Source organism: Lolium rigidum, chromosome 1 (genome assembly GCF_022539505.1).
Source record: "Lolium rigidum isolate FL_2022 chromosome 1, APGP_CSIRO_Lrig_0.1, whole genome shotgun sequence".
NCBI classification, from domain to species: Eukaryota; Viridiplantae; Streptophyta; class Magnoliopsida; order Poales; family Poaceae; genus Lolium; species Lolium rigidum.
In genome coordinates, this window is record NC_061508.1 from 167934133 (window position 1) to 167953107 (window position 18975).

Genomic DNA, 18975 nt, shown 5'->3' on the forward strand with positions numbered 1-18975 from the left:
AGGGAATAAAAACATCCACTTTTTTTGCAATGCTTAGCCAGAGTTAAAAAAGGGATGAGTGAAACGTGATGAGCAAAAGTGGCGAAAGCCCTCAACATTGCTCTTGCTAGAGCGGTGGAGGTTCCGCCGTTTGACGTTTGTCTTCAGGATTCGGAGGAGACGCACCACGTTGTCATGTGACCTTGTACCGGCCGTAGCCTAACCCCACCACCACCTTCCCCTCCTTCCTCCCCTCCAGCGGAGCAGAGCAGCGGTGGTGTAGCTCGCTCCCCACTCCCACACTCTCCTCGCTCGCCCCTTTTCGATTCCAATTTCTATATAACAAAAGCCGAAAATACCTTAACCCTTCCTCACTCCTCCCGGATCTAGCACCACCGCCGCGCCGCTGCTGCCCCTTTGCCGTATCCAGTCCCCCTCCAAAACCCCGACCAGATCTTCCGCTGCCGCCACAGATGGCGGCTGGGTCACCGCCGAGGCCACTGCTGCTGCTCCTGCTCCTCGCCCTCCTCTGCTCCCACATTGCGCTCTGTTCCTCGGCCGCGCCGGCGGCGAAGCCCAACCCCAAGCTCTCCGCCGGCCGCAAGGAGCTCGTGTCCTCCGACGACGACGACCAAGAGGACGAGCCCGTCAAGGCGCCCAAGGCCACCGCGGCGAGCAAGATCAAGAAGAAGGTCTCCCCCGACGCCAAGAACCAGACCGCCAAGGCTGCTGTCAAAGCCAAGAAATCGGAGCCGACCTCGACAGCCAAGGTCACCAAGAAGACCACCACCAAAGCGGGCGCCGATGTGGCCACTGCCAAGCCAAAGGTCCCCAAGCTGGACAAGGCGGCCGCCGCCGCCAAGCTGGGCAAGGGCGCCACAGCCAAGCCGGACAAGGCGGCCACCGCCAAGCCCAAGAGCACCGCCGATTCCACCAAGTCCACAAAGACGGGCGCTGCCAAGGCGGCCAAGCCGGTGAAATCCGAGGGAGGCGCCTCGAAGCCGAAGAAACCGTCCAATTCCACGGCGGATGCGGGTGCCAAGCCGGCGGCCAAATCGACCACCAAGAAGGCGAAGGTGGTCGCCGATGTGAAGGCGAACACAACAGCCGTGAGCAAGGAGGCGGCGGCGGGGGTGGAGGAGGACGTGGTGCTGGCGGAGGAGGCGGAGGGGACGGAGGACCTCATGTCCGAGATCCGGGGCCTTCCGACGCGCCTGCACGAGACGCTCATGCCGGACCTGGCGCGCCTCTCCTACACGTCCAAGGCGTACCTGTCGGCCGCCAACACGGGGATCGCCGGCAGCGTGCGGCCCATCCTGGGCGGCCGGTGGGCTTCCGCGGCGGCGTCCGCGGCGTCGGTCGCCCTGCTCCTGCTGCCGCTCTTCATGCTCACGGCGCTGGTGCGGCGCCTCGGCCCCTACCTGCCGCTCCTCCACCGCGCGCTGCTGCTCTCGCAGGCGTACCTCGCCATCTACTTCGCCACGCTCGCGCTCGCCGCCGCCGCCACGGGGCTCGAGCCGCTCCGCTTCTTCCACGCCGCCTCGCCCGCGGCGTACGCCTGGACGCAGGCCGCGCAGTCGCTCGGCTTCATGGGCTACCTGCTGCTCCAGATGGTGGACCTCGTCGCCATCTTTTCCGGGGCCGCCGCGCCGGAGGAGGACAGCGGCGCCGACGCCACCAAGGCGCTCGGCCTCGCGCAGATGGTGGTGGGGCTGGCCGTCGGCCTTCACTACTACGCCGCCGTCTTCCACCGCGCCGCCGCCGGCGAGGCCCCGCGCGCCAACTGGCGAGTGTACGCGGTCTACGCCGCGTGCTTCGTCATCATATGCGCCTGCGCGCGCGCCGAGAAGAGGAAGAAGGCCTACCTCGCCGGCAGCGACGGCGCCGACGAAGAGTGGAAGAAGAGCTGAGCCCATGGAAAACATTCTTAGGGGCTTATGTGCAAACTTTACGATATAGGGAAAGCCGAAGGGCATATGGGTGTAAGAAGGCTGCAAATTTAGGGAGGAGGGAAAATTGGAAGATTGATAAGAAGAAGAGGAAATGGCTATTGATTTTTACCATACTATTCTGATTTCATTTCTCCTATTTTGAATTGGTTTGAACACATACGAATAATTTTTAGTGCTTCGAAATTGCGGACGCCCTAGTATAAACGGAGAGAAATAATCATTAAATTGGTCTGATTACGTTACTACTACCTCCGTCCATAGAAGGATATGTTAAGTTTGTCTAAATTTAAATTTATCTAAACTGTTTTTATTGTATAGATACATTCAAATTTAGATAAACCTTCAAAATCATTTTATAAACGGAGGAGGAAGTACTAAATTATATTTGTTTTCCATTTGGAGAGATGTGCAACGAATTTTCGGAAGTTCTATCATGATAAGGAATTTTCGGAAGTTCTATATGGGGTTAAGGAATTTTCGGAAGTTCTATAAGGGACAAGGAGATACGAGATGGACATGGAGTTTTGGTTTATAGATCTAAATACACATATTAAGAAAAATACATTTTAAATATATTTTAAAATTTCAAAAAATTATAAAAAAATTATGGTTGTACATCCTGATGTGGTATGGTATGTTCACACACAAATTTTGTGAGAAAGGGACATTTTTGTTGATTGTGTAATAAAGAGGAAAAATAGTCTCGTGAGAAACTAGGTAGGAGCACCTTAAATTATTTTTTTACATATTTTACCAAAAAGTCTTTTCACCAACTTTTAAAGGAGCAAGCATCTAATTTTTTAATTTTTTTTAACATTTTTTTTAAAAAAATTAAACAGCTATGAGCCGCTAAAAGGGATTTCCCTGGGCATCGATGATTGTGGGAGCTGTTTGCGGTGAGATCATTCCTCTCGGGTGGAAAACACTCTTCTTTCTCAAAGATCAGTGAGATCCTCACGAGTTGCTGGTTGACAACTTGACATGGCAACACAATGTCTGTCCCGATTAAAAAGTTAAATGGACGATTTTCTTAAACTAGATATGATTCGTAACACCGGTATATCCATGTTGCATTCTTTGGTTAATTCTGCCTTCACTTTTTGGATGGGTTCATCGGTTTTGGTTTTTGCCGAAATCTGCTTCAAGACGACGATGGAGGCGCACCCTCTAGCAGTCTAGCTCTGCTGCTTGCAGCAATAATACAGGGACCTGCAGATTTACCAACAAGCAGGTCTGGCCGATCGACACATGGGGAGGAGCAGGGACCCATTTGTTGGTGGTTTTCACATCGGCAACCATGGCATCATGTACTGGTACAACGTGCTGCCCGGTAAGAACGTGATTCACTGGCCTCCCCAAAGCGATGATGGCATCGGGCCACGTCCAAAACTCTGTCCGGCTACCGTGTGTCACCTCGTTTCATAGAGGCTCACACACAGACGTCGGCACACTCGCCATGTAAAAAGTGGACAAGTGGATGCCACTTGGCAACGATCTAGCTATTTTTCCTTGCCACACCATCTCTTTTTTGCAACTCCACCACCGATTCTTCGTCGCGTCGTCCTCCGACCGATGCTGTTGTGTCCAGCAATCGCCGCCCAGAAACACCGTGCACACACCCCCGCTTCGCCTCACACACGCCGCAGTTTAGGAGGCCGCCCCTTTGCCGCTCGCGTCATCTGTCACCCTTCTCTAGCCGAGCCATATGATGTCGCCGTTACCGTTGGCATTCTCCAACCACCCCTCGCACTTCGCCAAGTTGATCACCATGCATCAGCCGAGTTCGGAACTTTTCTCTCCATGCATCATAAAACCCACGATGAAGAGGTTCATCAACAAATTCAAAATGAAGTATAAAAAAAAACAAATTCAAAATGACCCGGGGAACTACTTGTGGGCGAGGAGAGAAAATGCATCACGAGTCTTGACCTATTTGAACGTCTCATATATCAATTCATTTTAATTATTATATGCACTATGCTATGGCTATGCTTGAATTTAGTTGAATAATGTTGTTTATCTGATAAAGTAAATTTATTTGGTTGAATTTTTGTTTTGCATAAATGAATTGTGTTGTGATATAACAAGTTAAAAAATATTGCAAATCGTAAATATTCTGTATTTGCACCGGCAGTTTTTTTTTGAACAGGGATAGGGTCGGAAGACCCTAGAAGATACTGGTATTACCAAAGCGGTGGTTACATTTTGCAGAAAAGCCCCTACAGATTAGGGGATTTCTGGATAAGGACAGAGCTTTTACAAAAAGGATCTCGGAAAGAATTTGAGAAAAGCAATCAAGTCCTCTAAGCTCGGCACCGCATCTGGGAGTCGCCGACGAGTTCCTTCGCCACAGAACGGACACCGGCGCCGGGGACGAACCACTTGGTCCGGCGTCGTGGCGGAAGCTATAGATCTTCCCCTTGGACTTCTTGGTCTCCGGGAAGTAGAGGTTGAGGAGGGTCGCCCTTCGACCATGAGAAGCGAGAGCGGGGCGGTGTTGGCCGCCGGCATCGTCCTCCGCCGATGAACTCCTTGGACGAGAGCACGAGGCTCTCCGGCGCCGAAGAAGGATCTTCCCCGCTCGCTCCGAGATCCGCCGCGGATCCAGGTAGATCTCAAGAAGAACTGCTCCGCCTGCCCCCATGGCAGCAAGAACAGCGTCAGAGCCATCCAGATCTTGCAGCTCTGGAGCAGCGTCGAGCTTATTCTTCGTGGAGGGTGAGGTGTTGCTACTGCTCACTTCCGTCTCCGCCCTCTGGAGCTCTGCAAGCAGAAGCCTCACCACCACCGGCCGCCGAGCACCGCCCGCTGGCGCCAGCCACCAGATCTCCACCGGCATCACGCCAAACTCCACTACGGGAAGAAAAACTAACCCTACACTACTATGTACAGAGGGGGACCGGCCTCCCCTCTCCCAGTCATTTCAGCCGGCGAGGCCGCCGGAGGAGAGGGAGAGGGGAGCCGGCAGAGAGAGAGCGACTCTCAAGAGAACTGTTCACTCGCGAGAGCTGGGGAGGGGGGAAATGACCTAGAGTCCTATCCCACCAGCAGTTTGGTCAGCCGGCCGCAAACCAGCGGCCGCGTTTACCGGCGTCTCTAGAACACGTATGCCGGCGGCCGGCGCTCTCGCCGGACAAAGTTACATGGCGGTGGAGTAGTTCTACAAGCTGATCCGAGCGGATAGGTACCGCTGCAGTGCCGCTAGTATCCGGAAATGCGTTTCTAGCGGAGCCGCTAGCTACCGGTGCTCGCCCAGCCAATGAGAAGGAGCCATGCGACCGTATGCGTATACTCTCCTCCACATTTTCCTGTAGTATTATACTTCTGCATCTATTAATTGCATCTCGTCTTTTCTCATCTGGGGCTGATCACGTTGTTGAGTCGTGGTGCAATAACTGCTACCACCCCGTGTGAACTTTTGTCCAGGAGGTGGTGTATTGGCTCAAAGTTACATGCATTATGAAAAATGCATAAATATTTTTTCTTAAAACTGTTAAAAATTCTGAAATAAAAATTTACGTGTACATGTGAACATTCTATGTTCTCAAGTTTTCGGAAAATCCGAATATTTTATGTGAACTGTAAAAAAATCCAAAATGTTCAGTGCCTAGTTATGTTGGAGTATCAAAATTTATTTTTTTAAATGGAACACCAAAAAAAAAATCCAAAAAGTTTATGTGCAAATATGGAATGCCTAGATGTACTTGCGAAATTATATTTTAGATTTTTTTAAACATTTTGAATTATATTTTCACACAATAGATTTATATGCACCTATGGAGTATCAAAATTTATTTTTTAAATGGAACACCAAAAAAATTCCAAAAAGTTTATGTGCAAATATGGAATGCCTAGATGTACTTGCGAAATTATATTTTGGATTTTTTAAACATTTTGAATTATATTTTCACACAATAGATTTATATGCACCTATGCTTAGTTGTCGTTGCGGTCTAGATGTACTTGCTAAACTATATTTTGGAATTTTTTAACATTTTAAATTATGTTTTCAGACAATAAATTTATATGTACCTATGACTCGCTAACTCGCCATGCGGTATAGATGTACTTGCGAAATTATATTTTGGATTTTTCAACATTTAAAATTATGTTTTTATCAAGGTTTTTTTTCTCGGTCGGAATATCCAAAATTTAGGCGGAAACCGTAAATAGTGCTCCCCCACGCGAAACGTAGATACCGAGCAAATATTTTTGGCTACATTTGAATTTAAAGTCGAATACTAGGTGAAATCGGTAACGTATGTCATTTGTATGTGAAACCAAGATTGGCGTGGTGGTTTGGTTCCCTCCAAATTTCGTCACCTTTTTATCTAGATAAAAAGACTTTTCTGTAAAAAATTAGAAAACAAATCGGAATCGTGATTCGACAGCGCAACCTGTTGCTCGTCCACAGAAAGACCCTACCGCTGCGTTGCATGCAAAGTTCAGTTAGTTCAGGCTAGAAATTTAGTAGTTTGATGCCAGAATTTTTGAATTCAAAATTTGTTTGAAAACACTTGGACGAGAAAAACCCGAGTTTTTCGAGATTTTGCGGTAACCGTTTTTTCCGATGACCTCCGGTAAAAAAGTGCTACCGAGAAAAAAAAACCTTGGTTTTTACACGATAAATGTATATGCATACGTGACTCGCTTCCGTCGCGGACCCAGCTCTTACTTCACATGTAGTTCCAGGCACTCGACCACTCGTCGTATGCAGCTGCAGAGCCGTCGCTGCCTCGCGGCTACAATGATTACGTCATCGAGCACCACCGAATGGAGCAGTGCGGGCCCGTTTTCTGTATCGAGATCCCTGGAGTGGGTTAGGCATGTATTATGCACGTATCTGGTATCTGTATTCTACATGCAGCAAGCAGTAAATTCCGAATCACAAACAACAAACGAGTGTCTGCGTCTCCCAGGCGGCGGCGGCGGAAACAAATTTCCTGCTCCAATCTCCGGCATCTGCGTTGGGCCCCTCTCCTTCCGCTTGCCGCTCCGGCGGTAGAGGAGTAGGACCCGCTTTTGCATGGTACTTAGCGCTAGGAGTTCTCCCAGGCATGGCGCGCCGTTGGGGTGGTGGGAGCGGCGCCCGACAAATAAATCCGCCTCAACTCTTCTCCCACACCGCGCCGTCCTTCATGGCGGCGTCTCGTAGTTGGTGGCATCAGTGGCTTGCCGATCTTTCGGATCGGTGGCTTTAGGGTTCATGGATGGTGTCGGCGAGGCGGCGGCGACGACTCCATCGATGGTTTTTTCCTCCCCGCTCGTCCCCGTTGCCGCGGCGTTGTCTCCGCGCCAAGGCGGAGCATAGAGGATTCGTCCAGAGTACGTGCAGACGGTGGTCCGCACCGGGTGACGTACCGGAAGATGGTGCACCTTGTGGCGGGTTCGTGGTTGAAGGCCGATGGTTCTCGGTTCCCTACTCCGACATCGTCGTGCGTGGGTGCCGACGTCGAAGTTCGATGGCGTGTCCAGGGACATGCCGCCCGGTCCGATTCTTTCAACGATAATGGTTTGTCCTATGGCAAACTACATTGGAGGTCCGAAAAGCTGATGATCAGCGATGGAGCCGCGTCGAGCTCAGGTGAAGAAGTGATCTGTCCATTCTTTTCTTGGTGGCTGCTACGGTGGTGCCAAAGAAGATGGATAGGCGTTGGTTTGTCACATAGGTTTATCCTATCTTTTCAGATCTGTAAGATCGGTGTATACGTACTTTGTATCTCGTCTTTTATTTATCAATGAGAATCGTATTACCATGCAAAAAAAAAACAACAATCGAGCGGTAGATGCGTGACCGGTAGCTAGCGGCGCCGCTAGAAAAACCGCGTTGCTAGCCACAAAAACCAAAAACGGTGACTGAATTGAACTTGCCGAGTAGCGTGGACGAAAGGCGGGCAGCGCCAAACATTATTTTTTGGCATTGACCTGCGACAGGATCGGGCCCGGAAACATGTCGGCCTCCATGCCCGGCTGTCCTAGTTGTACCTCGCCAGAATTAGGTTAGGTGAGTCGCATTTGCTGCGCTTGCTCCCGTGAACCTCACTAGTCACTTACTGCTTCTAATCCCAAGCGCAAGCAGTGGTGGTGACGGAAACATCCACAGAGTAGCAGTAATGCTATGACCACCCTACCCCCTAAATAATTGACATGAGATTGGAGTCATTAATGGGTTGGCCCGAGGTCACCTTCCCATGAATTCCTTCCGTAACATGGCAATGTCATGCATGGCCGCATGCATGCGGTCCATGGGTTGCCCCCCCTCGAGCCAAACCCCTTCCAAGTTCTAACTAACTTCTTTCAACCCTTGTCTATTGTTCCATCGTCCATCCTAATCCTAAATCAGCTATTGGATTAGCAAGCAATTCAACTTGTGTCTTGCATACTGGGAAGACCACGGTTTTGCTACATTTTGGTGGGCTGAGAATTAATTTTTTCAAGGATATATCTTGGAAGACATATTTGTTGCATTGAAGAATATGCCAACAGGTGATGCACAACGCCATGAAAGCTACAACATACACTAATCCGGGACTAGCCACCACACTAGCAGTGGCGGACGGAGAAAAAATTGGAGGGTGGGCACACTCCAAAAAAAATTACACTACACTTTATGCATTAAAAAATTCAAACAAATATTCCCTCCGAGTTTCAAAAATTTGAAAAGTAAAAATTTAGAATAGAGGAAGTTGCAATATTATTGAACAAAATTCCTCCTCATACTTTTAGAAGTTAATCAACTCATCTAGTTTTTATCTTGTGACAAATACTTTCTAGATGACAATCTACCAGAAAAAAATTGAAAAGTATTGATGGGTTTTTCGCCAATAAGTACGATGTAATTGGTTTAGCTAAGGAAGGATAATACCTTGATTTAATATAAATATCAAAGAAATAACTTGTGTTTTTTCCGACAAACTTTGACTGCATGTGTTTATCTACACAAAAAGCAACCAACAACAAAGTTGGGAGGTCGTATTTTAACATAAAATTTATCAACAATCCTTTCTAGACATAAAATGTGTCCTGCTTTTCCTCATTCTGTCCGGAGAGTCGAGAGGAGAGGCGAACGCTCGCCCCGCCAGCCACCTATTGAAAGAACGTCTCCCATAATATATTTTGTGTGTTTGATGTCAATGTATATATGTGATACTCTAATGTTTGATGAAGTGGTGCAGGGATTATATAGATACATGTATATGAGTGACTTGTGTGGAAAAACGAGTAAAGAGGAAGCAATCACCAGGCCGGATAATCCGGGTCGGATATTTGCAAAATATCCGGCCCCCAAAATTTGTCTAAGGACTCAAGACATTTCAGCTCAGTACTTCCCCGGACATTTGGCCGGATTTTTGACCGGAAATTCCCCAGGCCGGACTTTTTGCACCGGATAATCCGGGCCGGATATTTGCAAAATATCCGGCCCCCAAATTTTGGCTAAGGACCAGAAGCGACGCGGCTCAGTACTTCCCTGGCATGGGGCCAGACTTTTGACCGGACTTTTGGCCGGTTTTTCTCCAGGGCCGGATTTTTCCGGGGGCCGGATTATCCGGCCCCAACTCAGGACGGATTATCCGGCCCTCGAAAGTCACCAACGGCTGGATTTTGAGAGGGGGTATTTATACCCCCCCCCCCCTCTTCTTCCTTCCTCCTTGCTCAATCATTGAAAAAATTCTGCCAAGCCTCACCACCATTAGAGCCACCTCAAGAACTCAAGATTTGCAAGATCTCCTCCCTCACCCAACCAAAGCTCTTGATCTTTGGAGATTCGAAGGAGAAGACACCGATCTACATCCTCACCGAAGCGATTTACATTTCACCCTCATATGCTTGAGGGTCCTCTTGCTAGTGTTCCTCTTGGATCCCTAGTTGATTGTTGTTGATGTATTGTTGTTGATTGTTGTGTTGTTACAGATTTGGGAGCTTCCAATTTGGTTGTGGATGTGTGCCCCAAGAACCTTGTAAAGGCCCGGTTTCCGCCTCGAGGAAATCCCTTAGTGGAAGTGGGCTAGGCCTTCGTGGTGTTGCTCACAGGAGATCTGAGTGAAGCCTTCGTGGCTGTTGGTTTGGCTTTCGTAGCAACCACACTCCTCCAAACGTAGACGTACCTTCTTGCAAAGGAAGGGAACTACGTGAATCATCTCCGTGTCTCCGCGTGCTTCACTCTCGGTTACCTTTATCCTATTCCATCTCATATATATTGTGTAGCTATATCTTGCTTAGTTGTTAGCCTTGTCATATAGGTAAATTCACTTAGTTGCATACCTAGAGAATTTACCTTTGTGTCAAGCCTAAATTGAAAAAGAACTAAAAATTGGTTAGCACCTATTCAACCCCCCCCCCCTCTAGATGCGGCATACAATCCTTTCACCTATGACTTGAAAAGCTGTGTTGCCACTAGCCACATGCAACTGCGAAGAACCACAACCTCCTAGGACTCTCCTCGTCGACGTACCAAACCACCCTTGAGCGCCTAGTCAGCACGTGGGTGGCAGGACGTTAGCTCGCCACGTCCTCCGACGGAGGCGGAGGAGAGAGACAAGAAGGAGGCCAGCCCCGACCGTGGCTAGGGTTGGGCCCTCCAGTGCCGCCCGAGTAGCGACGGCACGGGAGGGGGTTCCACCTTTTTCTGTCGACCGACTAAGAATTAGTTCAATCTTGGTAACCATGCAACCAAAATAAATGCAGAGGGTTGTTAGATTTGCATTGTGATTCTTGTGTCATATGAGTGCTAATTACAAGTGAGTTGCGGTCTTGTTATGGACATCATTGCCTATCTTTTGTTGTTCCTGCTCTTAGAACTATTTCTACCTTTTTTTACTGGACCGTAGGTCATCGGTTTTTCTTTTGAAAGCGGTGTAAGTTTCATTTCAATGAAATAAAACTATGAGCGGTCCCTGTTATTCAAAAAAAAAGTGAGGAATAATGTCCCTAGCTATTTGATTTGGCTTGTGATTTGTATTAATTGAGAGTTATTATAAACGAAACCAACAAATAACGAAGAACAAAAGAAAATCGCAGCGAAGATACAAGATTTTAACGTGGAAAACCCTTCCAACACAGAGGGGAAAAAATCACAAACGCTAGCTAGCAAACTTTCACTATATCGACAGTGTTTACAAACACCGTGGATTACCTTATAATCTGATGGCTTACAAGAGGTATATATAGGCGACGGCATCGATCCGTACCGCGGGGGCTACCCCGCACCCCGTACGCAGCCATCGCTTCGGCCCAAGTCTACCTAGTGATGGATCTCGCTCCGCTCGTCAGAAGTTAGCCTTCCTTAAACATGAATTTGAATCACAATATAACAGAAGTTGCAACCTATCGAGAGCTATGGGTCGATCATTCTCGATCGATTGTTTAAGACCTGTGGATGGGCCGAGGTGGCTGATGTTGTGCACTTGCTTTTGTTGTAAAATGAGATATACTTTGGGTAATGGAATGCTAGGCTCCACTTGCAAACATCTGGGCGACACCTCGAGCCAACCGCTGCAGCATCTGTCGTGTTTACGATTTCTGGATTGACCTGCGGATTTGGGGATGCCATTTAGCAACTCAGATAGAAAAACATCAAGATAACAAATTGTTTGCTCCCAACCTGCTCCACTACCAGGGTCGGCTCTAGGATTTGGAGGGTCCTAGGGAAAATTCTATAAATGGGCCCAATTTAAGCTGCGTGCATGCTAGATGGGTTTAAATTTTTTTCTACTACCTTTTTCTATATGACGCGATGATGAAATAATGGACCTCGCTTATAGTTCCCGGACCGTCGCACTTCTTGCCCTGGGCCAGAGCCGGCCCTGTCCACTACGATGGGCACTTGTGCGGAGCTAGTGGTCGATCAGTAGCCGTGGCGTCGTGGTAAACCAAACACACCACAATCACAATGCCATGAGCATTTTGACTACGTACTACTGCAGTATCTCGAAGCACTAGTGAAAGAGATCAATGAGGAGGCAAAGGTATGATGATGATTAGAGGATCCATGGTTAACGCGTGAAAGCGGCCACGGCACCCGCGTTGCCTGGCGCTGGGCTGACAGTGACGCTAACAGGCGAGCGGAAAATCATGACGATGTCATGCGTCAGGAGCGGATCATGCATGCATGGCGATCGATCATGCATGGAAGGAGACAAGGAGGAGGTGCTGGGTCACAGGCGCGTCTCGGGCTGCACGGAGGCGGCGTCGTCTTCTGGTCCGGCCACACCACGCGGTTTCGCTTTCTGGGTGGGCGGCGGTGCCACTCCCCGGACCGAATCACCGACACTCTCTGCATTTAAATCCAACCAGCAACAGGATTAGTCGCTACTACTACTACGACGTGTGCGAGCTGTAGCGGATTTGGCATTGTCTCATGTGCCGCCGCGCTGCTGGTAGCATATCCGTGATTCCGTGTGTACGCTGCTGTGCAAACAGAAACCACTCAAATTAAACCCTTTGCCTTGGATAGACGATAGTAGGAGACTTCGCCATGGCTTATCCGCCGATGGTTCTTGCACCTTCTTCTGCTGGTAAGGCTCCCAGATAATACGTCATCTTCATCTTCAATGTCTCTTCCCTCGGAGCATCAGGTTTCAAGTGTCGAGGGGCTTGGACCATCCCTCTCCTGCGTACCGGTGGTGTGTCTTCTTAAGCGGTGGCCACGGCCGGTGATTGGCTCTACGGCGGATACACGTAAATATATGACTAAATGCAATTGCAATTTGTTCACTAAGTTGTACTAGCACAGTAATCATAATGACTCTTATAACTAAACCAAAAAAATACAAACTTTCTTTCATTTTCTTTTGACTTTTGTGCTAAGGATAAGGGAACTGAGAAAAAAAGAGCTGGTTTGGCTAGTACATCAAGCATATGACATATTGCTTGTTCGACGTGGTACACATATCTATCAATGTCAATGAAGTAAGAAAATGCATTTCCAATATCTGAGGAAAAGGTGAAGAATTGAAATTTATCGAGCTTGTAAGGCGAATCATGACCCTATTAATGAAGCAAATTCAACGAAACAACAACTGGTACGTATAGTAGATGGCATAAAGAGAGTCTTGACCAATTTGAAAGATCATTTGGTGTAGTTGAAATAACAGAATTGGAATTTGTTTGGTCAAGTAAGGGAAACTCAATCAAATTCACAACTGTCTCAATGTAATCTTTTACTTTCTTTTTGTCCAGTGTGATCACTCTTCTTCTTGGTGCTTAAGTCAATTTGGATCGAGTGGAATTATATGATCTTCAAAAAAAAGACGAAAGCGCTTCTTATCAACGCCATCATGGAGGAGCCAGATAGGTGGTGTGGAACTGCATGATCTACCCAACGCAACAAAATATCGATCTGATGAAAGAGATCATGCGATACATTTATACTTCGACAGTTGGAAATTACTAGGTTTCTACTGAGATATCTGCTTTATTGTTTTTGGGGCTTTGGCCTCGCCTGTTTTTATTTGTGGATCTTTGTATTTACTTCTTTCCCTATCTATGGAAAGAAATGCGTGCATTCTCGCCACACCTTCCTGGAATAATACATTTCTTCATTTTGACAATGATAGTTTGTAAAAAAACTGATGTCATGTATGGGAAAATATTGGTGGACTATTTCTCTTCACCGATCATATTTGCATTGGGTACCATGGAATGTACTCGCATCTCCAAAAATTAAAGGCGATATGTCTCGTCCTACGGACATAGCATCCTCAAGATATTCAAGTCCCCCAAATGGAAACATGACTTGAGTCTGAGCTAAATCTCTCTGAGATAAGGTGAATTCGCTCTGTGTACGTGTGACTTTGACTCATGTGGATAGTATGTTGCTTCATTCCAATGTGTTATGTCTGATCAGTACAGACATCACAAACCACCTTCATCAGACCAAGGCACCGATACTAGGGAAGATAAGCAAGAACAAGAAGCATTGGAACCCTAGGACCGGTTGTACTGCCGAAGACCTTGGTTGCACTACACCTGGAACCTCCCTAGCGGCACTAACAACCTTTGACCGGTACTACCGGTCTGGCGCTCCATGAGTTCAGATTCCAAGCTGCCACTAAAGTATAAATTAACTAGAAAATACCCCACGCGTTGCTGCGGGACATTTTGGAACAAAATCATAGCTGATCACATATGTTGTACAACCTCAAATATAGTGCAATCCAAATCATGTTTTAGCAAGTTATACAGAAATGAAAAAATTAATAATCCATCGCATGCCTTCTAATTCCTCTTATAGATTCATGTAAAGGCAAAGTATAATAAGTATACATATACTTAAGAAATTATCAAAAATAACTAACACCATGAATTAGTAAGTGACAATTAATAGCAACTTGTCAAGATGAATATTGTAATTGATCAATAGTTGTCTTCTGGTACTGCCGTCGAAATCTCAGAAAGTTATTTACATCGTCTGGCCGGACAATATCCTCTAAGAAAGGCTAGTGGATGACCGAATGAGAACATTAAATCAATTGTACAAAATAGTGTATAAGATTGCTTTTCAAGGAAAATCCATATTGCATTGAGAACGACCTGCATGTGACTTCAAAGGGCTAATGAGCATGCATCCATGGAAATGACGATTTTTCTGCTATGACTGTAGCACTTACCATGAAAATGTGAAATAAGAATATCTCATCCTACAAACAACTCAATTGTTTAGAGCCAAATGATTATGGAGAGGCCGCCATGGCTCTGTTGGTGTGGCTGGTTATATGTATGCAAGCGATTATACATGAAGGACTTGATCCACACCCACGGTAGAAGAGAATTTCCAAATGGACAACATCGTCTCTCCATGGAAAGCTGTGTATCACCTGGCCAAGCATGTCATCTGGGCAGGTGGTGGATATTGTTAGGAAGCATACATGGAGGCAGGTGAGAGGGACGTGGCAGGATTGGGCGCCAAGGAGCTCCACCAGTATGAGATGCGTTTGTAGACGATTCGAACAGATCGGTTTGAGGCATAGCATGACATTTATAAATAGGAAAAAACTAGGCAGACTTCTCATATGCCTCCATTAATCTCCTATGCAACTATTCTGTTCAGAGATTGTGGGGGAGAGGAAGCGACTCCAGCGTTGCTGAGAGTTTAGCGAAGACAAAGTGTCAATGGTCATGGTGCGGTCCCTCAACTGGTAAATGGAGATAGTAATGGCCGGTTCCATCGTGTGATTATGAATAAAACTGAGTAGTTAATTGCCTGCATGTGGACCGGTTGGTGTTATTTACAGGATGAAGAAACTGAACCCATTAACAGAATACAGACGGTACTCTCATGCAAAATAAAGAGTCGAACAGAGATGGATCGGCAAACTAAAACTAAGAAATCAGACTAAACCAAACTAACGTGATTTTTTTGCTGAGGTGGCAGAGTTAGAGAGATGTGGCAGCCTAGGATTGCTCAAAGATGACTGATGAGGTGGACACCTTCCATATCAAGAGAATTCAACTTAGTGGGCTGCTCCTATTTAATTAGTTATTATAGATATCCCCCACAGCTCTGATTTAGGGTTAGACAAAGCTACATGTTATCTTGTCTCTCTCTCCTCAAGGACCCCCTTGATGTCTACGCACGCTTCTATTCCTGTAGACAGTGTTGGGCCTCCAAGTGTAGAGGTTTGTAGAATAGCAGCAAGTTTCCCTTAAGTGAATCACCCAAGGTTTATCGAACTCAGGGAGGTAGAGGTCAGAGATATTCCTCTCAAGCAACCCTGCAATTAAGATACGAGAAGTCTCTTGTGTCCCCAACACACCTAATACACTTGTCAGATGTATAGGTACACTAGTTCGGCGAAGAGATATTAAAACGCAGGTGGTATAGATGGTGGTAAACGGTAATTGCGATCTGAAGTAAATATTGCAGGAAGTAAAGATGCAGTAAAACAGTAAATAAGCGATGTTTGCAGTATTTGGAAACAAGGCCTAGGGATCCTACTTTCACTAGTGGCCACTCTCAACATTGCAATCATATTGAATATAAATATAAGCACTTCATCATACTACTCTCCTGTTGGATAAAGAACTCAAATTCATTGGGCAAGTGTGCAAAAGCACACCTCAAAGGCGTATTCCCAAGTACTAATAAACACCCCACACTGTCACCGTGAGCATTCATAGGAGGTACTAACACACCACAATTCATAAGGGAGTTACACACGGCGCACACACTGTCACCATTACACCGAGGTCACAGTAACTCCAAAGTTCACATAATAAAGCACTTGAATAGCATATGACATCTAGATTGCAAAGCCTATGATCACATAGATGAATACATAAGTACTACTCTCAAACACTCTCTTGTTGGATAACAAACACCATTCATTGTGTAGGGCTATAAGAGCACACCTCAAGCCGGAGTAAACAAGCTCCACAACATCCGGAGTTCATATTAAAGTAACCTCTAGAGTGCATAATAGACAAGAGTAACATCTACATATTCGTAAAGATCACACCATGAGAGAGAGAGATGAACCACATAGCTACCGGTAGAGCCCTCAGCCTCGGGGGAGAACTACTCCCTCCTCATCATGGGAGACAGCAATGGCGATGAAGATGGCGGTGATGTCGATGGAGATGACTCCGGGGGCAATTCCCCGTCCCGGCGGCGTGCCGGAACAGAGACTTCTGTCCCCCGAACTTGGCTTCGCGATGGCGGCGGCTGCGTAACTTTTCTCGTCTCGTGGCTTATCTTTTTAGGGTTTTCACATCTGGGAGCATATATAGGCGAAGGGGCGATGTCGGTGGAGTCCCGAGGTGGGCTCCCCACCAGGTGGCGCGGCCAGGGGGTGGCCCGCGCCCCCCTATGGTGTGGGCTCCTCGTGGCCCTCCTTCATCTCTCCTTCGGACTCCGTGAAGCCCCTGGAAAAATAGGAACATGGCCTTTTGTTTCGTCCAATTCCGAGAATATTTCCGTGTAAGATTTCTGAAACCAAAAACAACAGAAAACAGGAACTGGCACTCCGGCATCTTGTTAATAGGTTAGTTCCGGAAAATGCATAAAAACATCATAAAGCATGAACAAAACATGTAGGTATTGTCATAAAACTAGCATGGAACATCAGAAATTATAGATACGTTGGAGACGTATCACCCCTCTCATGTATTGAATATTGAGTTGTACAAAGTTTCTATTTGCATGATTGTGGACATATCCTCAAGACCCTTCCTTGGTGTTCTTCCCTCTTGATTGGGATATGTGGGAACGTCTAGCCTAATCTCTCTCCAAGGGGACTCCATTGTGCTGGTGGAAGCAATTGTATTGTATTGTGTTGTGCATGCGTGAGTTTATCCTGTTTCTTCGTGTGGAGTTTGTTTGTTGTTCATGTTCATCGCACTCCTCTCCCTTTTCTCCCACGAATTCGTTAAGATCGGGCCTCCCCGCAACGTCGACCCTCATCATATGGTATCAACAACTTTAGGTTGCTAGCGATTTGTTCCCCCAAACTTTTCTTTGAGAAATTTAAATAACAAAATCAGCCCACATTTTCTTTGGACCGATCTCTTGATTCGGTAAGTTTGGAGTGGTTTTAATCCACACAATTATTGCCTTAGGTTGTGATCTAACTTCCTCCGCTCTGCCTTAGCCTTTTTTTTTTCCAATTTCTTGCGAAATTGACGAAGTTCGGACTGGATTTCTCCCACGAAGACGCGGAGTGGTACTACCGGACCTCAAGTGGGAGTTGAAAGAATTTTCCCTCCCTTTCGTTAGTTTTCCTTTGTTGGTTATGCTTCATTTTTGGAGCTCTTTGTCTCGGATCAAGCTTTCATAGCAACACTCTATATGCCATCAACACCGCAGAGTTCAAGCAATTTCTTTGACATTTAACCGGCCGCAAGTCCGTAATCATCACCAAACCAAAGGTATAACTTGCAATCCCTTGCTATCCATATCTTCTTTTTGCGCAAAGGTTGTCCTATTGAGAGTAGCTCTTTGAGATTTGCCCAAAAATTGTGCACTTGGCCTCACAACAAGGATTGTTTCTTCACTCTGTGCAATCAAACTGCAGGCTCTCTTGTGTTGGTGCGACACCATTGTATAGTCTTCGATTAGGTCATATTGTTTTTTTTAACCATGGAGGAGCACTGCATCTGTTATATTAGAGGAGAAAGAAATCCAAAGAATGGCTAAAGTCACAAATTGCTTCAAGCCAATATAAAGGAGGGAGAAAAAGAAAATGACCAGAACCCCTAAACTCAAAACGAAAAACCGAAACTGAAACCTGCAAGAAGGAAAAACAAAGGGTCATATTATTTTATCGCTCTTTGTCTTTGGTGGCACTAACCCCATTAATCCTTGTCATGAGTTTCTTTTGTTACCGTTATTTTGTGATTATTTTCGTTTGACACTTGTGATGTTTTGGCTTTTCTCCACTCTTGAAAATATTCTTTTCATTTGGTTTTTCCATCTGCATTTACACTTCTCCTACCTACCAACATACTCCTTGTTATAGTTGTACTCTCACCACCTCAAAGAGGTCACAATTTTCGTCTGTATCAATCGATGCATAGGCCTAGGACTTTGCCTCCTCGATTTTGTCTTTTTAAGAGGTCACTACTGCCTCTCATCGTTTCAACCAAACAAGAAAATCCACCTCTCATTATTCTAACCGAACACAAACTTAGATCATCCAACACAAACAACCAAACAACAGAACCACATAGATGAGGATAACCTCGACCAACCTACCCTATCGCTCATACTAGACACACAGTCTTCCAACTGGCCAGCCAGGCCTTCTCAATCGGACACTTATGTGTGGTTGGTGCCATAAATCCATATTTTGGCGGCCTACAATTTTTTTGATCCTTACTTGGTTGGTTACCAATTTTTTTGGTTGCCTATGAAATCTTGGCAACTCTTCTCACATTGCCTTCACAAATCTTGCCAACTTTTTGGCCAACATTGGGTCAAGGAATCTCCAAGACTCTAACCAATATTTTGGCTAGCCGATGGTTGCTAATATTTTGGTAAGGGAAGCTATGGCATGAACCAAACAGACCTTTAAGCTTCCTATAGTCAGCTCACCGTCCACAGGGTTAA

The 18975-nt window shown here is 46.5% G+C and overlaps 1 protein-coding gene across 1 annotated transcript; it reads left to right on the forward strand.

Moving 5' to 3' along the window:
• Window positions 1–400: 400 nt before the first annotated feature.
• LOC124682717 lies at window positions 401–2039 on the forward strand. The gene has a single exon (XM_047217351.1). The coding sequence runs from the start codon at window positions 453–455 to the stop codon at window positions 1887–1889; it is 1437 nt and encodes a 478-aa protein (XP_047073307.1). The 5' UTR covers window positions 401–452; the 3' UTR covers window positions 1890–2039.
• Window positions 2040–18975: the final 16936 nt, after the last annotated feature.